Source organism: Rhinolophus ferrumequinum, chromosome 17 (assembly GCF_004115265.2).
Source record: "Rhinolophus ferrumequinum isolate MPI-CBG mRhiFer1 chromosome 17, mRhiFer1_v1.p, whole genome shotgun sequence".
NCBI lineage: Eukaryota > Metazoa > Chordata > Mammalia > Chiroptera > Rhinolophidae > Rhinolophus > Rhinolophus ferrumequinum.
Genome location: NC_046300.1, coordinates 33782571 through 33804474, shown reverse-complemented (window position 1 = coordinate 33804474; position 21904 = coordinate 33782571). Strand labels below are relative to the sequence as shown.

General features: G+C 44.1%; 1 protein-coding gene across 2 annotated transcripts in view; it reads right to left on the bottom strand.

Moving 5' to 3' along the window:
• Nucleotides 1-21904, bottom strand: part of BFSP2 (beaded filament structural protein 2) — a 62511-nt gene that overhangs the window by 5433 nt on the left and 35174 nt on the right. The window contains exons 3-5 of one of the 2 annotated variants that reach the window (XM_033132620.1): nt 20806-20962; nt 19621-19782; nt 4379-4510 (exon numbers count right to left, since the gene is read on the bottom strand). In XM_033132620.1, the coding sequence (XP_032988511.1) occupies nt 4379-4510; nt 19621-19782; nt 20806-20962 (451 nt within the window). The remainder of the gene's footprint in view (nt 1-4378; nt 4511-19620; nt 19783-20805; nt 20963-21904) is intronic. The other variant, XM_033132621.1, reaches the window with a different exon arrangement.

The following is a 21904-nucleotide window of genomic DNA, read 5'->3' as shown; positions in this document are numbered from 1 at the left end:
GTTCATAGGTGACTCCTCCATGTGGCCCTGGGTTTTTCTCTGATGACTTAGGACCCACTGCTCAAGATGGGTTTATAGGAACGCCCATCAGAGGTCCTATGTCTCTTCCATCTGACCCTTACTTAGACTCCAAGCCCAGCTTCCCCACCTAAGTCCCTGACATTCTGGCCTGGTTGTCACAGAGATGCTTGAGCTTGAGTGACTCTGATCAGGCCACTGCTACAGGTCTCCTAGCCTCATCCCACTCAGCGACATACCACCAGCAAGCAAACCAAGATCGCAGCAGCACATCTATTCCCCAATCTCTGGAGCTTTGAAGGGACATCCTTGAATTGTAAACCCTCCAGAAAGTAAAATAGTGACCTTCTGTGATTTCCAGGAATGGTCTCGGATTCCATTCCTGATTTGAATTGACTGAACACAGAGGTCAGGAGGCCTTAAGCACCTTTGTTGGTGCCTGACTACCAACATAAATGATGCCTTGTTGGAAAAGGGGGCTGAAAGTCTCATCAGCTCAGCTTCCTCAGGCTCATATATACTTTGTGTGTGTGTATGTGGGGCGGGGACTTGTGCACACACAGTCTGCTCTGATTCAGGATAACGGGGTGACTGGATGAACTCTGCCATGTTTGAAAGCTATAGGAGGGTGTACTACCTATTCTAGCTTTGTCTGTGCTCCTAACCTTGGCTGCAAGGCCCAGTGACCAGAGCTGTAATCTACTAGAGCCAGGAGGGGACAGAGGCGGCCCATCCTGGGTCCTGGGCATGGCCAGCATGCCACTACTGCTAGAGTGTGAGTTCTTTTTCCATTTGTTTCAGAAGTTAGGACTCTTGGGCTTAAGTCAGGTGGCAAGATGATGCCAACTCAGGGTTATTATACTAGTGGTTATAATAATAATTTTATAGTGATAATTAATAATAGATACCATTGATTGACTGCTCACTCTGTGCCAGGCACTGTGCTAAGGGTTGACATGATCTGATTAATCATCCCAATGACTTTATGAGGCAAATCCTATTATGGTCCAGGGGTAGATCACATTTCCAAAGACAGCTGCAACAATTACCTTCATCCCACATGCTCTTCTTCTATGTGACCTTGCCATGGCCCCATCAAGAAGTGGAGTTTATTTCCATTTCTGTTGATTTGGACTGGTCTTGTGACTGCTTTTACCAGCAGCGTGCTTGTCTAAGAGACGCTCAGGCCCGTGAGCTTCTGTGCTCACACGCTGAGGGAAGCCAGACGCCATGTCACAGGTCTAACTATGTAAGAATCCCATGACACGAGAAAGGCAAAGTTAGCTACATGGAAAGGCCTCATGGAGAGAGAAAAAGATGCAGAGCTGAGGCACCAGACATGTGAGTGGAAGAGGCCATTCTTGGATGTTCCAGCCCCAGCAGATGCCCCATGGAGCACAGAAGCGTTATCTCTGCTGAACTCTGCCTAAATTGCTAAATGAGTAAACAAGTGGCTGTTGTCGTAAGCCGCTAACATAACAGATATAACCCAAATGATCTTCCCTTTCTAAGTGAGAAAACTGGATCATAGAGAGGTCAACACAGCTAGTGCGCAGAGGATCCAGGATTCAATTCCAGAGCCTGAGTGCTAACCCCCAATTCCACAGGATAGCTACTCTAGGAGAGAAATAGAGCCAGAAGGGCTCGGCTCCTCTACTGATTACTTGTGTTAACGGGCAAATCTCTGAGCCACAGTTTTCTCTTCTGCAAAATGGGATGGCAGTCACACTCCACCCCACTTTTCAATGTTCCTCTGACGATCTGATGAGAGAATGCATATGATCACGGTCTTATTTCCATTGGCATCACTTGGAAGAAATTATGTTTTGAGCACTGTACCAAGTGCTTTGGGGACGTAAAACTAATTAGACATGGTCTCTGCTCTCAAGGAGTTCAGTTCGGTGGATGAGCTGATATAAGCACATGAACCACAGAGCTCTGAATGTCAGTGGGTGACGGGTGGGAGCGATCACTCCAGCTGTGGGAGTCGGGATTGAGGCTTTGCAGTGGGAGTAGCACTTCAGTGTCTTCCACCTCACCTGTGTCAAGGGTGTGAGGAAAAAAGCAGGTAGAGAAGGGCAGACTTGAAGGGAGAGGTCTCCTTCTAGCCATAGGAAGGGCACATACAAGGACTCAAGGGTAGGAAAGCAAAACATGAGTTCTGGACGTTAATGTGAAGCCCAAGTTGGGTGGTGCTGGAAGGTCTGGCAAAGGAAGGCTTTCTGTTTTAGGCCAAATCCAGGCAATCCCAGGGGGTAGGGACACTGAAAATGCAGAAGATAGGGGACAGTAGACAGAGGAATGTTCAGATAGTGGAACAGGGCCCAGGTGGAATCTATTGAAGGGAGGAAGCTGTGGATGAAGCTTCAGAGATATTTTGAGATGGGAAACGGAAGCCAGAGGTGCCTCATGTTGGGGCACCTTAATCCCATTTGCAGAATGGTCCAGGTGACAGCATCTGCTGAAGGACAGAGATAAGGATGGGCTGGGGGCTTGCTGAGAATGAAGACTGTTGGGAGCAGCTACTTGGGGGAACACAGGACCCCTCTGCTTTGTTCAGACATTAGTGCACAGGTTTTCTTTACCAATCAGGTTATGGGTTTTTAGAGGACAGGGACCGTTCAATGCATGTTTGCATCCCTGCATCTAAAGGAGGGTTCTGCACATAGTAGGCACCCAATATATCTATGGAATGTGTGCTGAGTGATGGGGCCACTGGCCACTTAGGTGCAATTCATCCAGGCTGTTTTTTGATGACGTGGGCTTGAGGAGAGGTCCCTAACCTTTTGCCTGGAACTTTCTGTCACCAGAAGAGTGGGAATTTGGGCATCCACAAGGACATCTGGGGATGAAATGGCAGCCCCTTAACTGTGCCTAAAACAACAGGGGCAAGAGGCAGTACCCTTCACATTAGGATGTTTATCAAGGGTTATGACAGTTGAATAAAACTGATTAGCATAAACTTCACATAACTCTGAATACATAATGCAATGTCTTTCGGACATTCTTTTTAAAGTAGCATTGCTTTAGGCTGTAGTTTCCCGATTTTTCTCACCTCAGAACCTTTACTCACATCCCCTTGCTCTGACCCAGATCCCACCAGAGAATGAGTGGGACAGAAGTAGAGCAACAAGATGCATGTCATGTTACGGCAAGACCGAGGCGCTTCCCTGAGCTGACTGGGCACTGTGTGACCTAGCTGGCCAGAGGACAATGGACCCAAGTGAACTGAAGACGCATGAAAGAAGGGAACTAGGGGTGATGGGATGATCTTGGCAATAGGCAGAGAAAGCTGTTTCTGAGGGGAACCGACTAGAACGAATACCTGAGCCAACTTCAGGGCAGGTTTTGGTTGCAGGGGCGGTAGGGCTGGTGGTTCGCTGATGGAGTTGATTTGGGTGGCAGCACTGAGATGCAGGTGTGTGGGGAGCAGTGGAAGAAAGGGCACCTGGTATCTGAACAGCCTCAGGACTTAAGGCTGATGGGAGAGAAGAGCTTCTTGGGCTTCCGTGGACTCCAGAGTACCTCAGCTACACAGGATTCCATGGGCCAGCCCCTCCTGCACTCTGGTATGTACAACACACCGGTGGTTTGACTCAGTACACATGGCCCCCTGGAGGGAGCTGTGCTTAACACCCTACCAGAACTTCAGTCCATACCAGAGAGCAGAGGGCAGATTACTGTGTTATCAATAATTATTTTAATTAATAATAATAATAATTAATGATATAAGAGATCTGCCCACAAACCACATGAATCTGGGGAGCTTACTGTATCTTAGGTTGGGTTCCTCAGAAGCAGAACCCGTCAGCAGGGATCCTGGTACACGTAAGTCATTAAGGGGTTGCTCTCAGAAAAGAGGGAGCAAGGAAAGCAGAATAAGGCAGGGGAGAGCGCTAAGCCAGGAAGTGCTCTCAGCTGGGGTCTGACTCCAGACTGGTCCCAGGGAGTGTTCAAGAGTGTGAATTCCACCTCAGAACTGGTTCCACTTTGAAGCAAGTGGGGTGGGCTGTTAAGTGTCCCTGTGAGTCAGTCATTGGCAGAGAAGGAGGGCGTGCCTAACCTCCTGGGGCAGGTGGCTTCTGCTTGGCTGAGGGCAGAGAGGCAGTGAGAAGGGGCATTTGTAGGTATTAGCGGCCAACATTCATGGCAGCACCCTGGTGAAGGTTATCTCAGCCCGGCACTCATCGTGACTACTAACTACCCTTATGATTTGGTATCAGATGATCCTTTCTGGACTCAAAACTCCTTTGAGGTGAGGTGGGAATCCCTTGCAAATTATGACCCCTATAACTACAAGTTGGTAGTTGAGAGTTAGAATTGTCACAAGAAATGCCAGGGCTCTTCGTGGCCCACTCACCAGAGCCCGCAAGGATTCCGTCTCAGCCTGGAGGCTCTGGACTTGGCCCGAAGTATTGTGTAACTCCATCCTGAGGGCTGCGACCAGCTTCTCTTCCTGGGTCTGGGCAATGTGGGCCACCTCTGCCTGTTGCTGTTGAGAGTCAGGTCTTGGGTGAGCAGGATGAGTGGAGAACCTGACCCGTTCTTCCCTCTCACCCTTTCTAATGACACTCCACCGTGGCCAACTCAGAGGAAACAGCTGTTAGATTTAAAACCGTTCTTTTTCTAGAGGCGCCTACACTAGCTTGTATACAAACATTTATTTAGTTCGAACATATAATGCATGCAAATAGAATACAATTCAAAAGATTGTCTAAAGACTGTATGGCAGAAAGTATATATAGTCTTTTTCTTTTTGTGCCCTAATTACCCAGTTCTCCAGTTTCCAGTTTCTTATACCTCCTTCCAGAATATTTTGTATGTTTATAAATAAATATGTATGATCATCCCCTTTGGCTTTCGTACTTAATATATCTTAGAAATGCTTCTATATTAGTATGTATATAATCAATTACATTTTTTAATGGCTGCATAGTACTGCCTTGTTTGAAAGTAATTATTTAGAAGCCTCCAATGAATGGACACTTAGGTTGCTTCCAGTCTTTTTCTGTTACAAACAATGGTGCAAAGAATACCCTACATTCCTCATTTTCTGTACATAGGAGTATCTCTGGGGGGTGAATTACTACAGTGGAACTGCTGAATCAAAAGGGTAGGCATTTGTAATTTAGATGAATGTGGCCAAATTGCCCTTCAGAGAATTTGTAACCCCTTCCAGCACTGTGAGACAGTTTCAGTTGCCCTATACCTTCCTCAAATAAGGAATTAGCCAACTTGATCTGATAGTCCCTGTTTCCTTGTAAAAACACGTCTGGTCACAATTGTAACTATCAAGGGGAAGGTCTGTGTTTTGAACTTTCTTCTTGAGCACGATGGACATATTCTGATTCCTCTCCATTCATTCAGGGGAACAGGTCATTGTTACTCCTCTCATTTCTGGGGAAAAGGGTAAAAATGAGAGATCAGTTTCGTTTATCTCCAATGCAATGGATGTCTCCAAGCCAGTGATGCAGGAGGAAAAAACTGCTTTGTCTCCTAGGTTACCGGATTTCTGGATTGACCATTTTTTACTACATATGACTAATTCTTTATAAAATTATGCAAAAATAGTCCAATAATTGGTTGGCTAAGAAACCCCACGTCAAAAGGCTCACATCTCAGTACTAGTTCTTCCAGTTCTTGCTGTTTGAGGGCTGTGAAGAGCTCAACAGAAATGCCCATTAAAGGCCTGGGATCAGCAGAAGGAGAACAGAAGCCATGGGTCCAGCTCTGACCGGTTGGCCCATGGCTGTGTGTCCCTTGGCCCTCATTCAGCCTCTCTGAGTCCCAGTCCCTGCCCACAGAATGCAGATGACAATAAGTGAAGAATGACAATCATATGATTACCCCCTGGGTCACTATCAGGTTATGCATGTAGAAGCTTTCAGAACATTACAAGCATGAAAATATTAGCTGTATATATTTTCTATATATAAAAAGTAATATTAGCCAATAAATGAATTTATAAAAGCCACTATGAGTTGACTACAACTAATGATAACTAATATTGTCAAGCACTAACTCTGTGCCAAGCACTCGGTTAGCAGCTTTACGTCCACGATCTCATTTAGTCTTTTCAGCCCTATGAAGGAAGTCTCATTATTACTCCCAGTTTACATGAGGAAACTGAGGCACAGAGAGATTGGGTTATTTACTCAAAATTGTGTGGCCTAAGAGGGGCAGAGCTGGGACTCGAGCCCCGAAGCAGACTCCAGAGCTGTGCTCTTAACCAGAATTAAACGCCGCTGCTGCCACCAGTCTATCTGCTTAAGACCCTGAAATTGGAGTTGTCTTCCCCAAAGTGAAGGTGGGTCACTCTAAAATATCCTCATTGTTTGTTGAGTCCCCCTGTGATCAGCAGCCTCATTTTTCCTCCTCTCTTTGTGGGTGGGGCCTGGCCAGATGGGCTGTGTGGATGAGTGGGTAGGAGGGAGGCTAGAGAGGGGGTGTCCTGACAGACAAATGGAGTCAGGCAACAGCTACAGAGTGACCAGGGACAGCCATCAGCCAGAGCCGGCTTCTGACAGCTCATTGGAGCTGAGCGTTCAATTTTCAGGAATTTTGTAAGCTGGTTGTTGAACACAACCCTCATTAAAAATTAAATCATGGTCAACTTACAGTTAAAGAAATTATATTGAAAATGGTAATAAATACTCAGAACACATCACTTGCTAATTACTTACATTTTATCATTATCTATGCTACTGAGGTTATTTACATCGATGGTGGGAATAAATAGTGTGTTCTCTGTATCTCTTTCCAACTTTGCGCTCATTTACATCAAGTTCGTAGTTTGAAAATCAGCCACGGTCAGAGTATTGACACCAGGGAAATTGGCCAACACTATACATCTGGGCTTGAATTACTGTTTTGTTGATTATCTAGACTTAAGAAAGGGATGCAGAGGATGTTAATACTGCAGATTAAACGTAAAAGTGGGTCGTGTCTGTAACTGTTGCATTGTGAATGGCACAGAAATGGGAGGGAATAGTCTTCCAATATTTGACAACTATTAACTGATTTGCAAAGAAGTTACATTATGGATGAATGAGCTCATTAAAGTCACCTAAAATATTAACCAAAATTCTTAACAGAGCTCTCCTCATTCATCACTGATGTAAGTGACTTTTTGCTTAATCAGGTATTAATAAGCAAGCAAATAAGACTACAGGAGTAGCCTAATTTGGGGACACTCTTGTTGATGATGGAATTACGAAAACGGTGGGCAGGTTTTGCAAGACGTAGCAAGTCACACTGAAGTTACCAGTGCAAATGGAAAAGCAAAATAAGTGTTTTATCTTCAAATTGATGTTCTTTCTAAAATTACATAAAGAAAACATCAGCAGAATCTTCTACGTTACCTTCACGTGGTATTGTGAACTTGACTGGCGTGTTAAACACGTATGCCTACATTTGTCCCCAGAGCGCAGCTGTGAAACATTGCCAGGACAACACGGGTAAGAGCCAGGCTTGAGTGGAGGCCACGCCCAACGGAGGGAGTGTTTCAAAGCCGTGGTGGGCGGCTCTGGAGTGACGCTCTGGCTGAGGCTATAGCCACAGTCTCCCATATGGTCTGCCCTCTCCTCAAGCCAGGCAATGGGCGGCTTGTATTCAGTGGTTCAGTGGTACATACTGGTCGCTGGAGGGATGAAGCCCCTTGTCTTAGTTTCACTAGTAACACGCCCTCGCCACGGGTTTCCCAAACATTCTTGGACAACCGGCATGGTTTTTCACGTATCTGAATACTAATTCAAACTATTTTTCTTTGTAAATACACGTGTTTAGGATGAAAACTATATATAAGTTCTCAAATCATAACATGCACCTGCATCATCTGGGAGACCTCCTGAAAATGTAGGTCCTGATTCCAGAGATCTGAGTGGGGCCCAGGAATCTGCATTTAAGACACCCATGTGATACCTGATCTATGGAAGCAAATTTCTAAATGACTACAGAAACCGACAGAACTGTGTCAATGGCCACAGATAGAAGATAACTGAAAAATTAATAAAATTAAAACAAGCCAATGTTATTATATGCTAGGAAGCGTTGCCTGCCAAGTTCCTGAGTCCTAAAGCGGTTTTTTTCTTTATTGAAAGGTGAGATTAGTAAGTATAAGAGAAGTGTTAATGACCTACCAGCACCAAACAGAAACTTTCGGACAGTTTAATTAAGATTGAAAGAGAAATTAATCTGATCATTCCATTTGATCATTAGGTCTAATACCTTCTCAAACCAGCTTTCCATACATTTGCCTTTCATTTGGGAACAGTTAATTGTTTTAACTCATCTGAAAGTATTACGTGTTCTTCTCCAATGGCTTTTTAGATTTATGCTTTCTGGTTATATTAATAACTCCATTTCTGTTTCCATTTCAACCCAGTGCCTCCAGATTTCTCCTCACAGACCAAACAGTAGGTGTGTGATCTTAGACCCTGAAGCTAGGAAGGCAGGAATGTGTTTTGTTGCTCAGTGCAGTTGCCACAAGGTACAATGAGATTCAAATATATTGGTCTCCAGGCTTTCAAACCAGCTTGAAATCTCAGCTCCACTGTGCAGAAGCTGAGCTGCCCATGGTCACACTCCATCTATATTTCTGGGGCAGGAGGGTATGTGGACACTTTGAAATATGGTAAAAATGTTCAAATTGAAAAAATTTTAAATTTGCACGTGACTGCACATGAAGGATGGATGTGAGAGAAGAAAAGCAGCATGCTTAAGTCAGAATGAAGTATTTGAGAATCTCCAAGTAGAGAGGAAAAGCAACAGCTCCAAACCCGACCCAACACAGGTTGCTGATTAGCTCCGCCATTCCCAAAAGCAAAGCATCCTGGCAACGACCTGGAACTGGAAGAAAAGCCACTCTGTAGTGTGAGGGGAGGGTGAGCGCTTAGGAGGAGACAGTATGGATAGTGATGACGCAGGTGTGTTCTTAGAACATGTATCCTAGATGAGTATGCAGGCGTGGAAATGTGTGCCTTCTGCCTTTCTCCGAGCAGTTGCTGCTCAGGTTTCAGCAAGTCCCTGGAGCTCTCTGGTGTTTGCAGCTGGTAAACAACAGCTTGATAAGAACATCCCTCTGCTTCAGAGCACAGCTAGCTGCCTTGCTCTTACGTGTCTTAGACCTCCTAGGGTCATCCTCACCTCTCTATGTTCACTGTCATGGCGACAGGGCAAGCAAGGGACTCTGGGGTTCCAGATCTTGTGTCACAGGGGAATCGTATCCTGCAGGGAGGGCACGGAACCTTGGTTTGGAAAGATCCTGACAGACGCCTAGCATAACCCTTTAACCCCTCCAGACACAGGCCTCCCAACTTCACGTTCCACAAGATGGTACTTGCTCATTCTTAAAAAAAGGAAATGAATCACGGCTCACCGACTCCATGCCATCTGTCCAGGTCAGCCTAGCAGTGTTGATTCTGGAGTAATGAGAATGAAAGAGTGGCTACGTAGTACATCTGACAAGCTTGGTGACTGACAGTAACCTCACAGGGTGATCTGATCATGAATTCCTAACTGAGCAGGTCATAGTGGGTAGTCACATCCAGGCATATAAAACTTCCTTAGGAAAAAGTTAATTTTTGCCTTAAGCCCTGTCCATTTTCCTTGTGTATTTAGGTCAACACACCTTTGAAATGCCAGAGTAATCCTCTTTTCTAGACCCCCTCAGAGGCATGACCACCCTCAAGGGAGCACGTGATCTTGTTGCCATATACCATCCCTACTTACTGTAAATGTTAAATGTCAGCTGTCCTGTACACTCCAATGTAAAAGAAGTATGCATCTCTCTGGTTTACTATTTATCCAATCATAGAGATTTCCCTGCTTTGCTTTCTCTCCACTCCTTTAATCTAAGACCAGTGGATTCCATGTAATCTTCCTTACTTCCCTCTCTGATACCAAATGCATAAAAATAACCGCAAAACTGCTGTTTTTCCAGAGCATTTTCTCAGTCTGCTGAGATCTTGTTCTCGGGCCTGTCCTCAGTTTGGCTCAAATAAACTCTTACACATTTTTTCTATAGGTTTGGATGTTCTTTCATCAACAGTAAGAACATGCGGTTTGAATCTTAGCTCTGCCACTTTCTAACTGTGTGATCTTGGATAAGTTACTTAACCTCTCTGTGTCTCAATTTTCTCCTCTGTAAAATGGCTAAAATCACAATACTATCTCATGTTGGGAAGATGAAATGAAAACACGCCTGTCAAGTACTTCGAACACCGGCTAGCACTTGGTAAGTGCTCCATAAATCTTTGTTGTCACTGTTTTCATTGCACATTCCATTCTGCCTTGTAGAAGATGGTCTTTCTATCCATTGCCTCCCACCTCCACCCAAGCCACCCTCCACACTAGATTGTGGGTACCCTCTGTGCAGACACAACTTCTTAGTCACCCTTTTGTCCCCTCTGGGGACCTAACGTGGCATTGTACACCCATGACATGCTCAACATGTTTATTTAAGGTCTACAATGTGTGCCAGGCACAAGCTGGGCACTAAAGAAGAGGAGGATGTACCAGGAATAGAATTAAATCACATCTCCTTTTCATTAGGAGGATTAGCTATCATTATTATAACAATTTTAAGGCACTTAGAGTCATGCAGTGTCATATAAATGTTATTTAGCTAAGGATAGCTCTTGATAGGCAGCGCATACACCCTGACCTACCCCAGCCAGACGTAGGTTTTATTTGGGAGAAGGCTGGATGCCATCCAGTCTTCACCAGAGACATGGCTTGGGTTTTCCTTAGTGGGAATCAAAAAGAAGTGCACGTCTCATTCAGTGAAACTTCAGCATTGGCAGAGGAGCTAGCCTGGCTCGGCTAAGCCAAGATTCTCCTTGAATTTACACAAGAACTGTCTGGCTCTTGAAACTCTCTTTGGGGTATAGGACCAATGCCCAGCTTCGCTGGAAGCTGCCAAAGGAGACACAGAGGAGCACATGGCTCTGTGGACTTCTGGCCCCTGGGTCAGAAGGAAGTGTGCCCTGCTGATGAGAGCAGCAAAAGAGGCTCAGCGATGAGCGTCGCACGGAAGAGAAACGTGTATTTTTCTTTGTTAAGTCATTATTGGAAAAGTCTAAATAAGAGTATTTTTGCTCTGGTTTGTTGAGATCATCCCATTCCTAAGAAGAAGGGACTTTTCTGCTTTGTCCCTTCCAGGAGACTACTAAGTGTTGAATACAAATCGTACCACCTTAATTTCTCAGAGATTTAGGTTGTTTCATCTTTTCAAATTTCTTATTTTAGAAGTAAGGTCCCTGTACTTTTTATGAGAAAGAGCCATTGTTAAGAAATTCCTAAGATAGTGCTGAGACGGGTGGAATCGGGGGGGTGAGGGACAGGCATTCTTTGAAGCCAGGGACTCTGTGTTCATAGAACCAAGAGCAGGACTCGGAACCTGGTTTGTGCTTGACAAATGGAGTCTGAGTGAAGATTCCTTGGTAGAGTGCAAGGAAGAGGATGCAGTGTTGGGTAATCCTCTGCATACACAGTCACTCACATATTGGCTGTTGACCAGTTGTAAGTTTGAAAACACAATACAGAAGATGAGGGCCTGGGAGTGCCCTCTACAATGTGTATGGTTGTGCTGGGTAGGGTAATGGCTGGGCAAAGAATAGGCAGTACCTTCCTCAATGAGACAGTCTCTTCATTTTCCCTTTTAACAACTACTCTGATCCCGGCTACTCTGCCCCCGCAGTCACACCAGCTGGGATACACTTCTGCGGCATACAGCTAGGAACGAAATACTGGCCTACCTCTTTCCTATGATGACCCTTCCTTATTGGCTACCAATATATTTCGAAAGCTAGTTGGAACTACTGTAAATTAAGTAAAAGGATAAGTGACAAGCTGGGAACATGTTTGCAATTTTTTTAAAATTAAAGTTTATTGGGGTGACAATTGTTAATATTTGCAATGTATATCATAGAGAGAGGACTGACTTCTTGAAAGTATGAAGAGCCACTATACAGCAATAATAAAAAGTCCAAGACCTAATAAAACTGGGCAAAAGATATGATCGCATAGTATGTACAAAAGCAAATAGGGACGAAATTCAGCACATATAAAGATGTGCCACCATGTTCCTTATAGTATGAGAAATGCAAAATAAAACCACTGAAAAACCATTTTTTTAAAACCTATAATATTGGCAAAGATCACAAAGTGTGAGAAGTTAAGTATCGGTGAGGATGTGGGAAACATTTACTGTGAGAATGTAAATTTTAACAACCTTGATAGAGGGTAATTTGGCAATATTTATCAAGATTACCAATGCACATAATTTTTGACCCAGCAATTCCATGTCTATGAATTTATCCAACAGATATATTTCTATATTGGGAAATGAGGGACATACAAAATTAGTGACTAGTCTTCTTTATAATAGCAAAAAGACTAGAAGCCACCTAAATAATCACCAGAAGGGCACAGGTTAAATATATCCTGGGATATCTGTTAGCAACTTTTCCTATAAAGGGCCAGAGAGCAAATATTTTAGGCTTAGCAGGCCATATGGTCTCTGTTGAAACAATTCAGCTTTGCTGGTGTAGTGCAAATGCGGCTGAGCATGGCTGGGTTCCAATAAAACTTGCAAACAACAGGCAGTGAGGCAGAGTTGGCTTGTGGGCCATAGTTTGCTGTGCCCTGGGTACAGCTAAAAAGCAGTATGTTCTGAATACTATGATTTGTATAAAGAGAGAGAGAGCAACTACGTATATACATATGTCCTTGTACTCGTATATGTATAAAATGTCTCTGAAATAACACATAAGAAAGGGATAATATCGATTGACCCCATAGAAAAGAACTGGGTAGCTGGGACATGAGTTGGATGATTTTTCACTATATATCATTTTGTGCAGTTTGAATTTTAAACCTAGTGAAGGTATTATACGTTAAAAATACTTAAATAAAATAAAAGTAAATGAAAAAAGAAATAAAAGCAAGCTGGAGCTCTTCTGCAAAGCTCACTCTGTGACATACTGTGAGCTACATACAGAGATGCTGGGTGACTCCCCTTCAGTGCTGGCTGTGAGCACACCAAATAAACCATGGCTTATTCACTGAAGAGCCACTGGGACTTATAGCCAGCTCATCATTACAGATGCTCTCAGGGATTCCACTCTCTCTTCTCCCTGAGAGGAGCTCTCCCAGTTAGCTGTCATGGCAGCTATTGTCATGGCAATGTCACATGTGGCCATTTTGTAGCCTGGAGCAGTGACCTCAGTGGAATTGCCCAAATCCATTTTAATCCAATTTTATATATCCTAGAAAATATTGATTGTTCTTGGTAAAAGCAAACAAAGAAAAGGCACAGACACAGCAACTGCCTATATAACATGTTTGCCCTTCCAGGGCTAGTATTTGTTGGTGAATATGGATGACAGGGGGACATGTTATCCAAGATTTCTAGTCTCCTCTAGGGAGAGCTAGACATATGCTGTCCAAGACGGTAGCCACTAGCCACACATAGTTTTTTAATTAAAAATTAATAAAAATTAAATTTAAAAAATGTAGTTTCACAGTTGTACCAGATACCTTGCAAACATTCAATAGCCACACGTGGCCAGCAGCTATCATATTGGATTGCTGCACTGATTATAGAACATTTCCATCATTGCAGAAATGTCTATTAGAGGGCACTGCTCTCGTTAGTCTCTAATGTCTCTTGCAGTTCGAAGACTATCAATAACCAAAAACCTCACAATTCATTTCAATCTGTTCACCTCTCTTCATTCTTAACTGTCTCCACAAGCAGTTATCCTGATTGCTGAAGGCCTGATGGTTACAGCTCAGATAAAGTTCCTGACCACAACCACCTTACACGGATCCGAGGTAAGTGGTCTGATCTGTGGTCAGAGCAGATAGCAGGGGAGCCATCTATGTTATGGACTTCCTGGCCCCAAGGGACTATTAAAAGGGTGCTGAGCTCTCTCTCGTCTGTACCTCCCACCCCACCACACTAGTTTGTCCTGGTAATTGAATAAGCCTTTGGTTGTTGCACAAATCATCCAGCTGCAGTGAATGAGGGACAGAGATGAGCTTTTGGGCATGAGGGTGTGGAGTCCTTCCCGGGGAAGGAAGGAAGACCCTAGGGAGGAGGTTAAGAAGGCAAAACAGAACCTTCCTTGCTGGAAGCTGACTGCGGGCCAGGCTTAGAGCAAGGGAACAAAGGTCTCTCTCAGTGTCTAGGCTAAGAGATTGGACAAGGCAGAGAGGACCTGGACTTCCCTGGAGGAGGCAGGTTGAAAGCAGAGCTGTCCATCTGGCAGAAGAGGCGAGATGGCAGGAGGTGTGAGGGTTGCAGTCTTCCGTAGTTCTCTGCTGCTGTAGTGGGTGGCCTGGTATAGTGGGCAGGAATCTGAGGTGACCGCTAGGATCTCTGCCTCCAGGTGTTATGCGCCTGATTAGGTTACATTATATGACAAGGGTGACGGGATTTTGTAGGTGTAATTAAGGTCCCAAATCAGTTAATTATGAGTTGATCAAAAGGGAGAATATCCTGGGTAGGGCTGACTTAATTGGATTAAAGCTTTAAACGGGTGGAGCTTTTCTGCTGGCCTCAGAGGAGCATACAGCCGTGCTGTGAGCTGCCTATGGAGAGTGTCAGGCTCTCGGAGCTGAGGGCCTCAGGCCTGTAACTGCAAGGAACTGAATTGTGCCAACAAACTGAATGAACTCAGAAGATGAGAATGCAGCCTGGCTGATACCGTGATTGCAGCCTAGAGAGACCCTGGATTCCTGACCACGGAAACTGTGAGATAATCAGGGGATGTTGTTTTAAGTCACTAAGTTTGCAGTCACTGGTTACAAAGCAATAGAAAATGAATATACCTTGTTACCTTAGCGGGAGGGCTTTCAATCCCGCCAGTGGGCAAAATGAAGTGGGAAAGGTCAATCTTTTGATTCCTAGGCAGCTTTGTTCAGAAACTTGGGAATCCCTTCGCTTGCAGGGTGGCCCTGTTTCCAGGAGGATCCCACATTGTAAGGAAAAGGTCAGTTGGAAGGAACATTTGATTATATTTATCATAATGGACTGACACTGACATGAAAGGCAGTAACTGCGTAATATTCTTGAAAGTGTCATTTTGGCCATCCAGAACATCATTTTCCTGTTGATGATAAAGGACCTTTGAAATGGTTGCATCTGTGACAGAAAAAAATTAGTGGAAGTAGCCTGACTGCTGAGAAACCAGAAACTCGCCTCTTTTTTCATCCCCTTCCTTCCTCTCTCCCTCCAATAACAATAGTTCCTGCTTTTGAGGCTGCTGTGAGAATTGGACCAGTAGAAAAGATGCCGAAAGGCTCATCAACCCTTCACTGGGTTATCTGTTTCATTTTTGAATTTTAGGTCTTTAAGCAATGACTGAAGGGGTGATTCCCGTGTACCTGTAAGTTCCACAAAAGTTTTATGGAAGAAGAGCAGTGAGAGATCTTAATTTGGTTAAGGTCAGGGTAGAACATGCTTGCATCCGGGACTTTGTCACGCTACAGAATGGAAACACCTCAGCACATGAATCTAGGAAACAGGTGAATGAGAGTGACCCTGCAGTTTTCCTCAAGGCGACCTTTTTAAAGTCTGGTGGTTGGAGATTGAAGAATGGATTCCATTCTAACCAGGAGGTCTGGAGAGTAGGATAGCATCTACTGAGGTTCCTGAAGCTTCCCAAATACCCTGAGTTGGGTAACCAAGACAAACAGAAAAGAAAGGGCCAGACTTTAAGACCTTCCAGACATTCTCTGGACCAGCCTGATCCTCCCAAACATTGAATCACACAACTCGAGAGCTCCAAACCCTGGACCACGGAGGTTCCTGATGTCCATAACATTGGCTGGAGAGAACCTAACCAGAACCTCTTTATAAACTTTTACTAATTAAAAATAAAAAGATTTATGGCAAACAGTTCCTCAAAAAATTAAGACTAAAGCTACCATGATCCAGCCCTTCCACTTCTGAGTATTTATCCGAAGAATACAAAAACACTAATTTGAAAAAATACATGCATCCATATGTTCATTGCAGCACTGTTTACAATAGCCAAGATATGGAAACAACCTAAGTGTTCATTGACAGACAAAAGGATAAAGAAGATTTGGTACACATATAAAATGGAATATTACTCAGCCATAAAAAGAATGAAATCTTGCCATTTGGGACAACATGGATTGAACCTAGAGGGTCCAAGTATTATGCTAAGTGAAATAAGTCAGACACAGAAAGACAAATACCATATGGTTTCACTTATATGGAACCAAAAAGTACAAAAAACAAAACAAACCTACGCAAATACACAAAACCAATCTCATAGCTACAGAGAACAGATTGGTAGTTACCAGAAAGGAAGGGGATTAGGGGGTGGGCAAATATGAGTGAAGAGGTCTAGTGTGTGGTGATGGAAAGTAACTAGACTTTTGATGGTGATCAGTTTGTATTGTATACAGATGTCAAATTATAACATTTTAAACCTGAAACTTATATAATGTCATATACCAATTTTACCTCAATAAAAAAAAACAAAAAACAAGAAGATTTGGCAGATGAAAGGTAGCAGATGCTGATGACATCCACCTTTATCCCTCAGGCCTTAACATGTCAATTCTCCCCAGCCTCCTTTTCACTCTCAGATTCTGCACCGTGCCTAAGAGCTTTCTCTGAAGTCTTTGAAATGTCCCTCTGCTACCAGATGGCAGAGGACTGATGGGAGATGGTAATATTACCCCAGCTTTCTTGACTTCCCCTCTTTTGTATCTTGTACTGTTTCCCAGGACCCCGGTGGGGTACACTCGCTCTAGTCTCCTACAGTGGTAGCTGGTTGGATAACATATTCTTTGTTGATTCCCTTCTCTGCACCTCCTTTACTGGTATTTTGGTGTTCCCCTCCACCCCAACTTCCAAATAAAACCCCTCCACTTCAATATTTGTCTCAGGATCAGTTTCTGGGGGAACCTAAACAAAGACATAAATTAATCAGTCTATTAATTTTCAACCTCCTGAAAAGGTAACTAAAAGGTAACTAAATACATGTTTGTATTCTCTCTGCAAAAGCATTTGAAAGCAGTGTGTGCTAAGCCATTTTACATTTATGCTTTGCCACCAAGAAACTGAAAAGAGGTGCTCAGAATGGGCAAATGTCAGCCCCCGAGGGCATGACTGCAGCTGACAAAACTATTTATTGGAGGACTTCAGGCTCTCAGTTCTGATCTGTTGATGAGCAGAGGAATTCACTCATTCTGCAAATATTTTCTGAGCCTCGCCTCTCTTCAAGAGACCCAGGCAGCATTGGCCAAACTCAAACAAGTACTGTCTGTTTTCTCTGAGAGGTAGCTTTCAGATTACTCTATTAAAAAGACATTAATGAGTCTGCTCAGAATTAATGTTTGAGTTATTGTTGGGCTGGTGATGATTCTCAAGAGGGTGAAGGGTGAATAATGATGACCAGGTTTTCTTTCTTTTTCACACCATTTAGGATTTATTCCTGCTAATTATAATGCCCCTCCCCCCTTTTCCAAAGAAATAATCCCTACGGTGTGGTGTACACCCCAGGAGTGTTGAGACAGAAGCAAGGTTGCACACTGCTGGGCCAACAAGATTTCACTTTGGGAGCAGAGCCAAGGAGAAATGACAGTCTGATGCAGAGGTAGAAGTCCCTGGACCAAGCGTTGGGAGAGCTAAATGACAGTGCTACATATCAACCTGCCATGTGACCTCAGGACCACTGCCCTTTCTGAGTCTCCATTCTTTCTCCTGTAAAGTGAGGGAGTGGGATTGGATGGTTTCTAGGGTCATTAATTATAAATAATCATGATTCTACTATAAAAGCAGCAATGGACCAAAATCAAATCTATGGTTTGGTTTCACCTTCCTTCTGCGTTGTTCCACCTCTCACTAGGTTGGAGTGGGGGGCTACCTTTTGGGGACTTCTAGGCACTATGTGCCATAAAAAGTGTTTGTTGTGACCTGGCCCAAGGAATTGTAGGTTAGAAAGAAAGGAAGCTGTTGCAAGGGGGTAGGCGGTGGGGGAGTGGGGGAGTGAAAGATGTTTTCTGGGCTGGAGAACATTGGGGGATCCTGAACTGAGGAAGACCCTGCTAGGCAGGTTTCTGTTGATACTTGGGAGGCAGGGGATGGAGTTGGGGCTTGGAAAAGAAAGAACAGAAAAGGTTCCCCTGGTTTTCTTTTGGAAGCTTTTGTAAACTCTCCTGGTTGTCAACCCCGGTTGTGTATTAGAATCACCCAGAGAGCTTAGAAATCCACAAAGGCCCTCTCCTCCTGATTTAATTGGTCTTGGCTGGGGCCTGGGTGTGGGCATGTTTGAAAATGCTCTGAAATAATTCTGCTGTGCAGCCAGGATTGAGAACCACTCAGCGGTAACCGAGGATGCAGGAGCAGCCCTCTTGCCTCGTCTCAAACAGCTACCTTATTTTGTACACTTCCTTCACGCTTTCCTTCCTCTTCTGCTCTTTTCATCCTCTGCCTCAAAATTCCAGCATCAAACATGGGTGGCGGATGGAGAAGGGAAGAACAAACCATTCTATTTCTATTTAACTCTTTTATTGTTTATGAAGTTTGATAAAAATTCTTTTCCTCCACGAATAGAACTCATACTACTCAAGGAAAACTTAAATACTCAAAAACAAGAAAAACATTTCAAAGTGTCAAATATAGGTCCATCACTCACAATCACTGCTAACACGATAAACATTTTAGTGTTTTTGTCCTAGTGTTTTCTTGAGGCCTAACTTCTTTGTTTGAATGCTTTACCCTACTGTACGCACCGGGCTTGGCAAACTGCAGCCCGCAGGCCAAATCCAGCCCATCTCCTGTTTCTGCACAAACAGATTTATTGAAACACAGCCATGCTCGTTTGTTACCTAGTGTCCGTGGCAGCTTTCACACGACAGTGGCAGACATGAGTATCGCAACAGAAACCACTTGGACCAGAAGCGTAACTATTTACTATCTTGTCCTTTACAGAAAAAGTTTGTTGGCCCCCCGTATATACCATTCTGTACTCTCTCCCCTCCGCTCCCCGTTTTACCTGATTGCACGAGCATTTCCCCATGTTGCTATAAACGCTTCATAAATATCTTTTCTTATCACGGCCTGATCTTTCATTGCATGGTTAGGTTAGTCTTTCTCCTATTGTTAAACATTAATGTGTTCCCCCCCACTCCAAACCTTTTCACTCTTATAAGGACTGTATCAGTGAATATACTTAGATGTAAACTTTGCTTGTATTTTTCAATGATTTCTTTAGCATGGTGTTCAGATTATTCAACTGGTAGGTAAGTAGAGGCATTTTAAGACTCTTGATGCATATCACCAACTCCTTTACAAAGGGACTATACTAGTGCTCCCCAATAACATAGGCGAGAACCTCCTTCTCCCCATATTTGTTGGCATTATTAGTATTACCATTGTAAACATTTTCTGATTTTTAGACAGGTAAACAAAAAGCTATTCTTTGAATTTGCATTTCATTTACGTCTCATGAGACTGAAACAGCTGCATCTCTTCCTTTTGCGAGTTTACTGCTTCTCCCCTTTGCGTGGCCTCCTTCTGCACCGGGCAGAGTGGAGGACGTGGGTCCTACCTCTCACCTTGACTTGGAGCAAAGCTCCTGTTTCCACCCGGTTCTTTGCGACATCTCTCTCCCAGTGAATTCTGATAGTCTCAAGGATGTCGTCCAGACTAGTGCCGATGGGAACATCCACTTGTTCCAGCTCAGACACTGCCAACTGTTTATACAGCACTTTCACGTCCTGAAAAACGACAACAGACACCTCGGGTGAGTTCCACGGGAAAAGAAAACACATGGAATTCTAGGCAGCAGAAGCCCAGTTCTGTGGGCAATACTTCCGTTTCTCATCCTGCTATTGCCAAACATGGGGCTTCGCAGAGACTGGCAAAGTCCCTGCTCCTCTTTCCAGCATGGGCACCATGATCTCTTTTCCCAGGATGCATTACCCATGCTGGTCTTCACAGGCCCAGGCCCAAAGCAACAATCAAAATTGATAAGTAACACGAACAGAGTCAGCTACAACAGCAAGATGAAATTTACGAGTTTCATAAAGTCAGAGTAGGCTGGAAGAGATTTAAAGATAACTTTGGAGTCTCTAAAGAGTTACAGCTGGAGAATGGCGAACAACTCCAGCACTCAGAACAGGAGGAAGTGGGCTTAACTGGTTCCTGGTTAGCTTCAGTTTGGAGAAAAGAAGGAACTTCCTGACAGGAGCATTGTTAAGTGGGTGTTGACTTTTTCAACTGTAAGCACTTTAGATCTTGGATCAGACAGTGGTTTACAATCTGCAGTTCTGCGGGAAACTGGACCCTATCCCCCTGGCGGGGTGTCCCCTTAGTCCTGACACTCAATAATCTCATCTAATCCCATTGATGAGTATGTGTAAACCACAGCCTGGCTCTACCCTCAGAGTTATTTTGTTTACTCTATACAGTGTTGAAAACAAAGATCTGAGATGAAACGTCTTGAGGTCTTAGATGCTCGCTGCAGTTGCACACAAGGGTCATCACTCACTATTGCTTGGACCTGCTACCTCCATGTTCACATCCCAGCCTGGTCGTGAAGCCATTTGAGTTTGAGACTCCCTACAAGGGCTGACTCACTACAAGGACTGAAAGCATTTCACTGGCATTTTCCCTGCAGAGCAAGTGATATCGTGGAGAGGCCGAGATGAGCTACCATCACCTATGTTTTGAAGCTCGGCCTGACAGCAGAGGGTCTCCTATCTTGCAGTCAACCCAGTGTCACCCAAGCTCCCACCTACCTCTTCATAGCTTTTTGACAGAAAGCCAAGTTCTTCTTTCAGGCTTTCTATTTGACTCTCCAGATCTATTTTTATCAAATTAGCTTCATCGATGACTTTATTTAGAGAATTAATTTCCTCTTCTGCCGCCTTTCGAAATGGCTGCTCATTTTCATATCTGCAGATAAAAGAACTTAATCAGCACAGCTGGGCAACCCAAAAGAAACAAGAATCAGATTATCAATGCGACCAAGAGGCCAATTGGGTGCTAGACAATGAATGTTAAATGTTACTGTTTCAGCAGCTTCAAGGGCACTGTTAATGCAATTATTACATGTTGATTTATTAAAATGAAAAAGATTACACCCAACTTCTTATAACCTGGCTTAATCGGGTGCCAGCTTCAGGGGGCTCCGAAAGCACAGAGGTCTAGGGAAACTTTCTCCAGGAGTTCAGACCCAGGTAAGGGAATCTGGCATTGTCATCAGTATTCTGATGTGTCGTCCTTTTCATCTGAGGATCCTTTAACAAACATTACTGAGAATCTGTCAAGTATCAGGCTATGTGCTGGTGATTCCCAAATGAAGAACATGGTTTCTGTCTCCAAAGAGCCCAAGTGAAATTTCAGGACCGATGCTGCCAACCCAAATGCCTCCAGAGGCCACGCTGCTAATGTAGATGACGGACAAGGCCAGGTCGGGGCTGCAGGGAGAGGTGGGGATTGAAGCACATGTGACAGCTCAGACTTCACCTGCAGGGGCGCTGCAGCTCAGCTCCTCCCCTTTACTGCTGTGTGGGAAGGGGTATGCCAGTTCTCTTCAGGAGAAATGGGAAAGCTGGATTTATATTTTAAATATCCTTGTGTGAAATACAGCTGATGCAATAACACACATGCATACGTGTGTGCATGCACACTGACACAAGTCTGAAACTTGTGACATTCTGAGTTCTTTGACTCTCTAGTTTGCAACAGAGCCTTCTTTCTTAAAACTACCCAACATCTTGGCCAGTCTCCTTGCTGTGCCACTCCTTTCCTTCCGTGGCCTTCCATCCAGTGGCATCCATCAGCCCAATTTCAGTTTACCTTCATCTAGCCACAGAAGAGAGAAATCTCTCACCT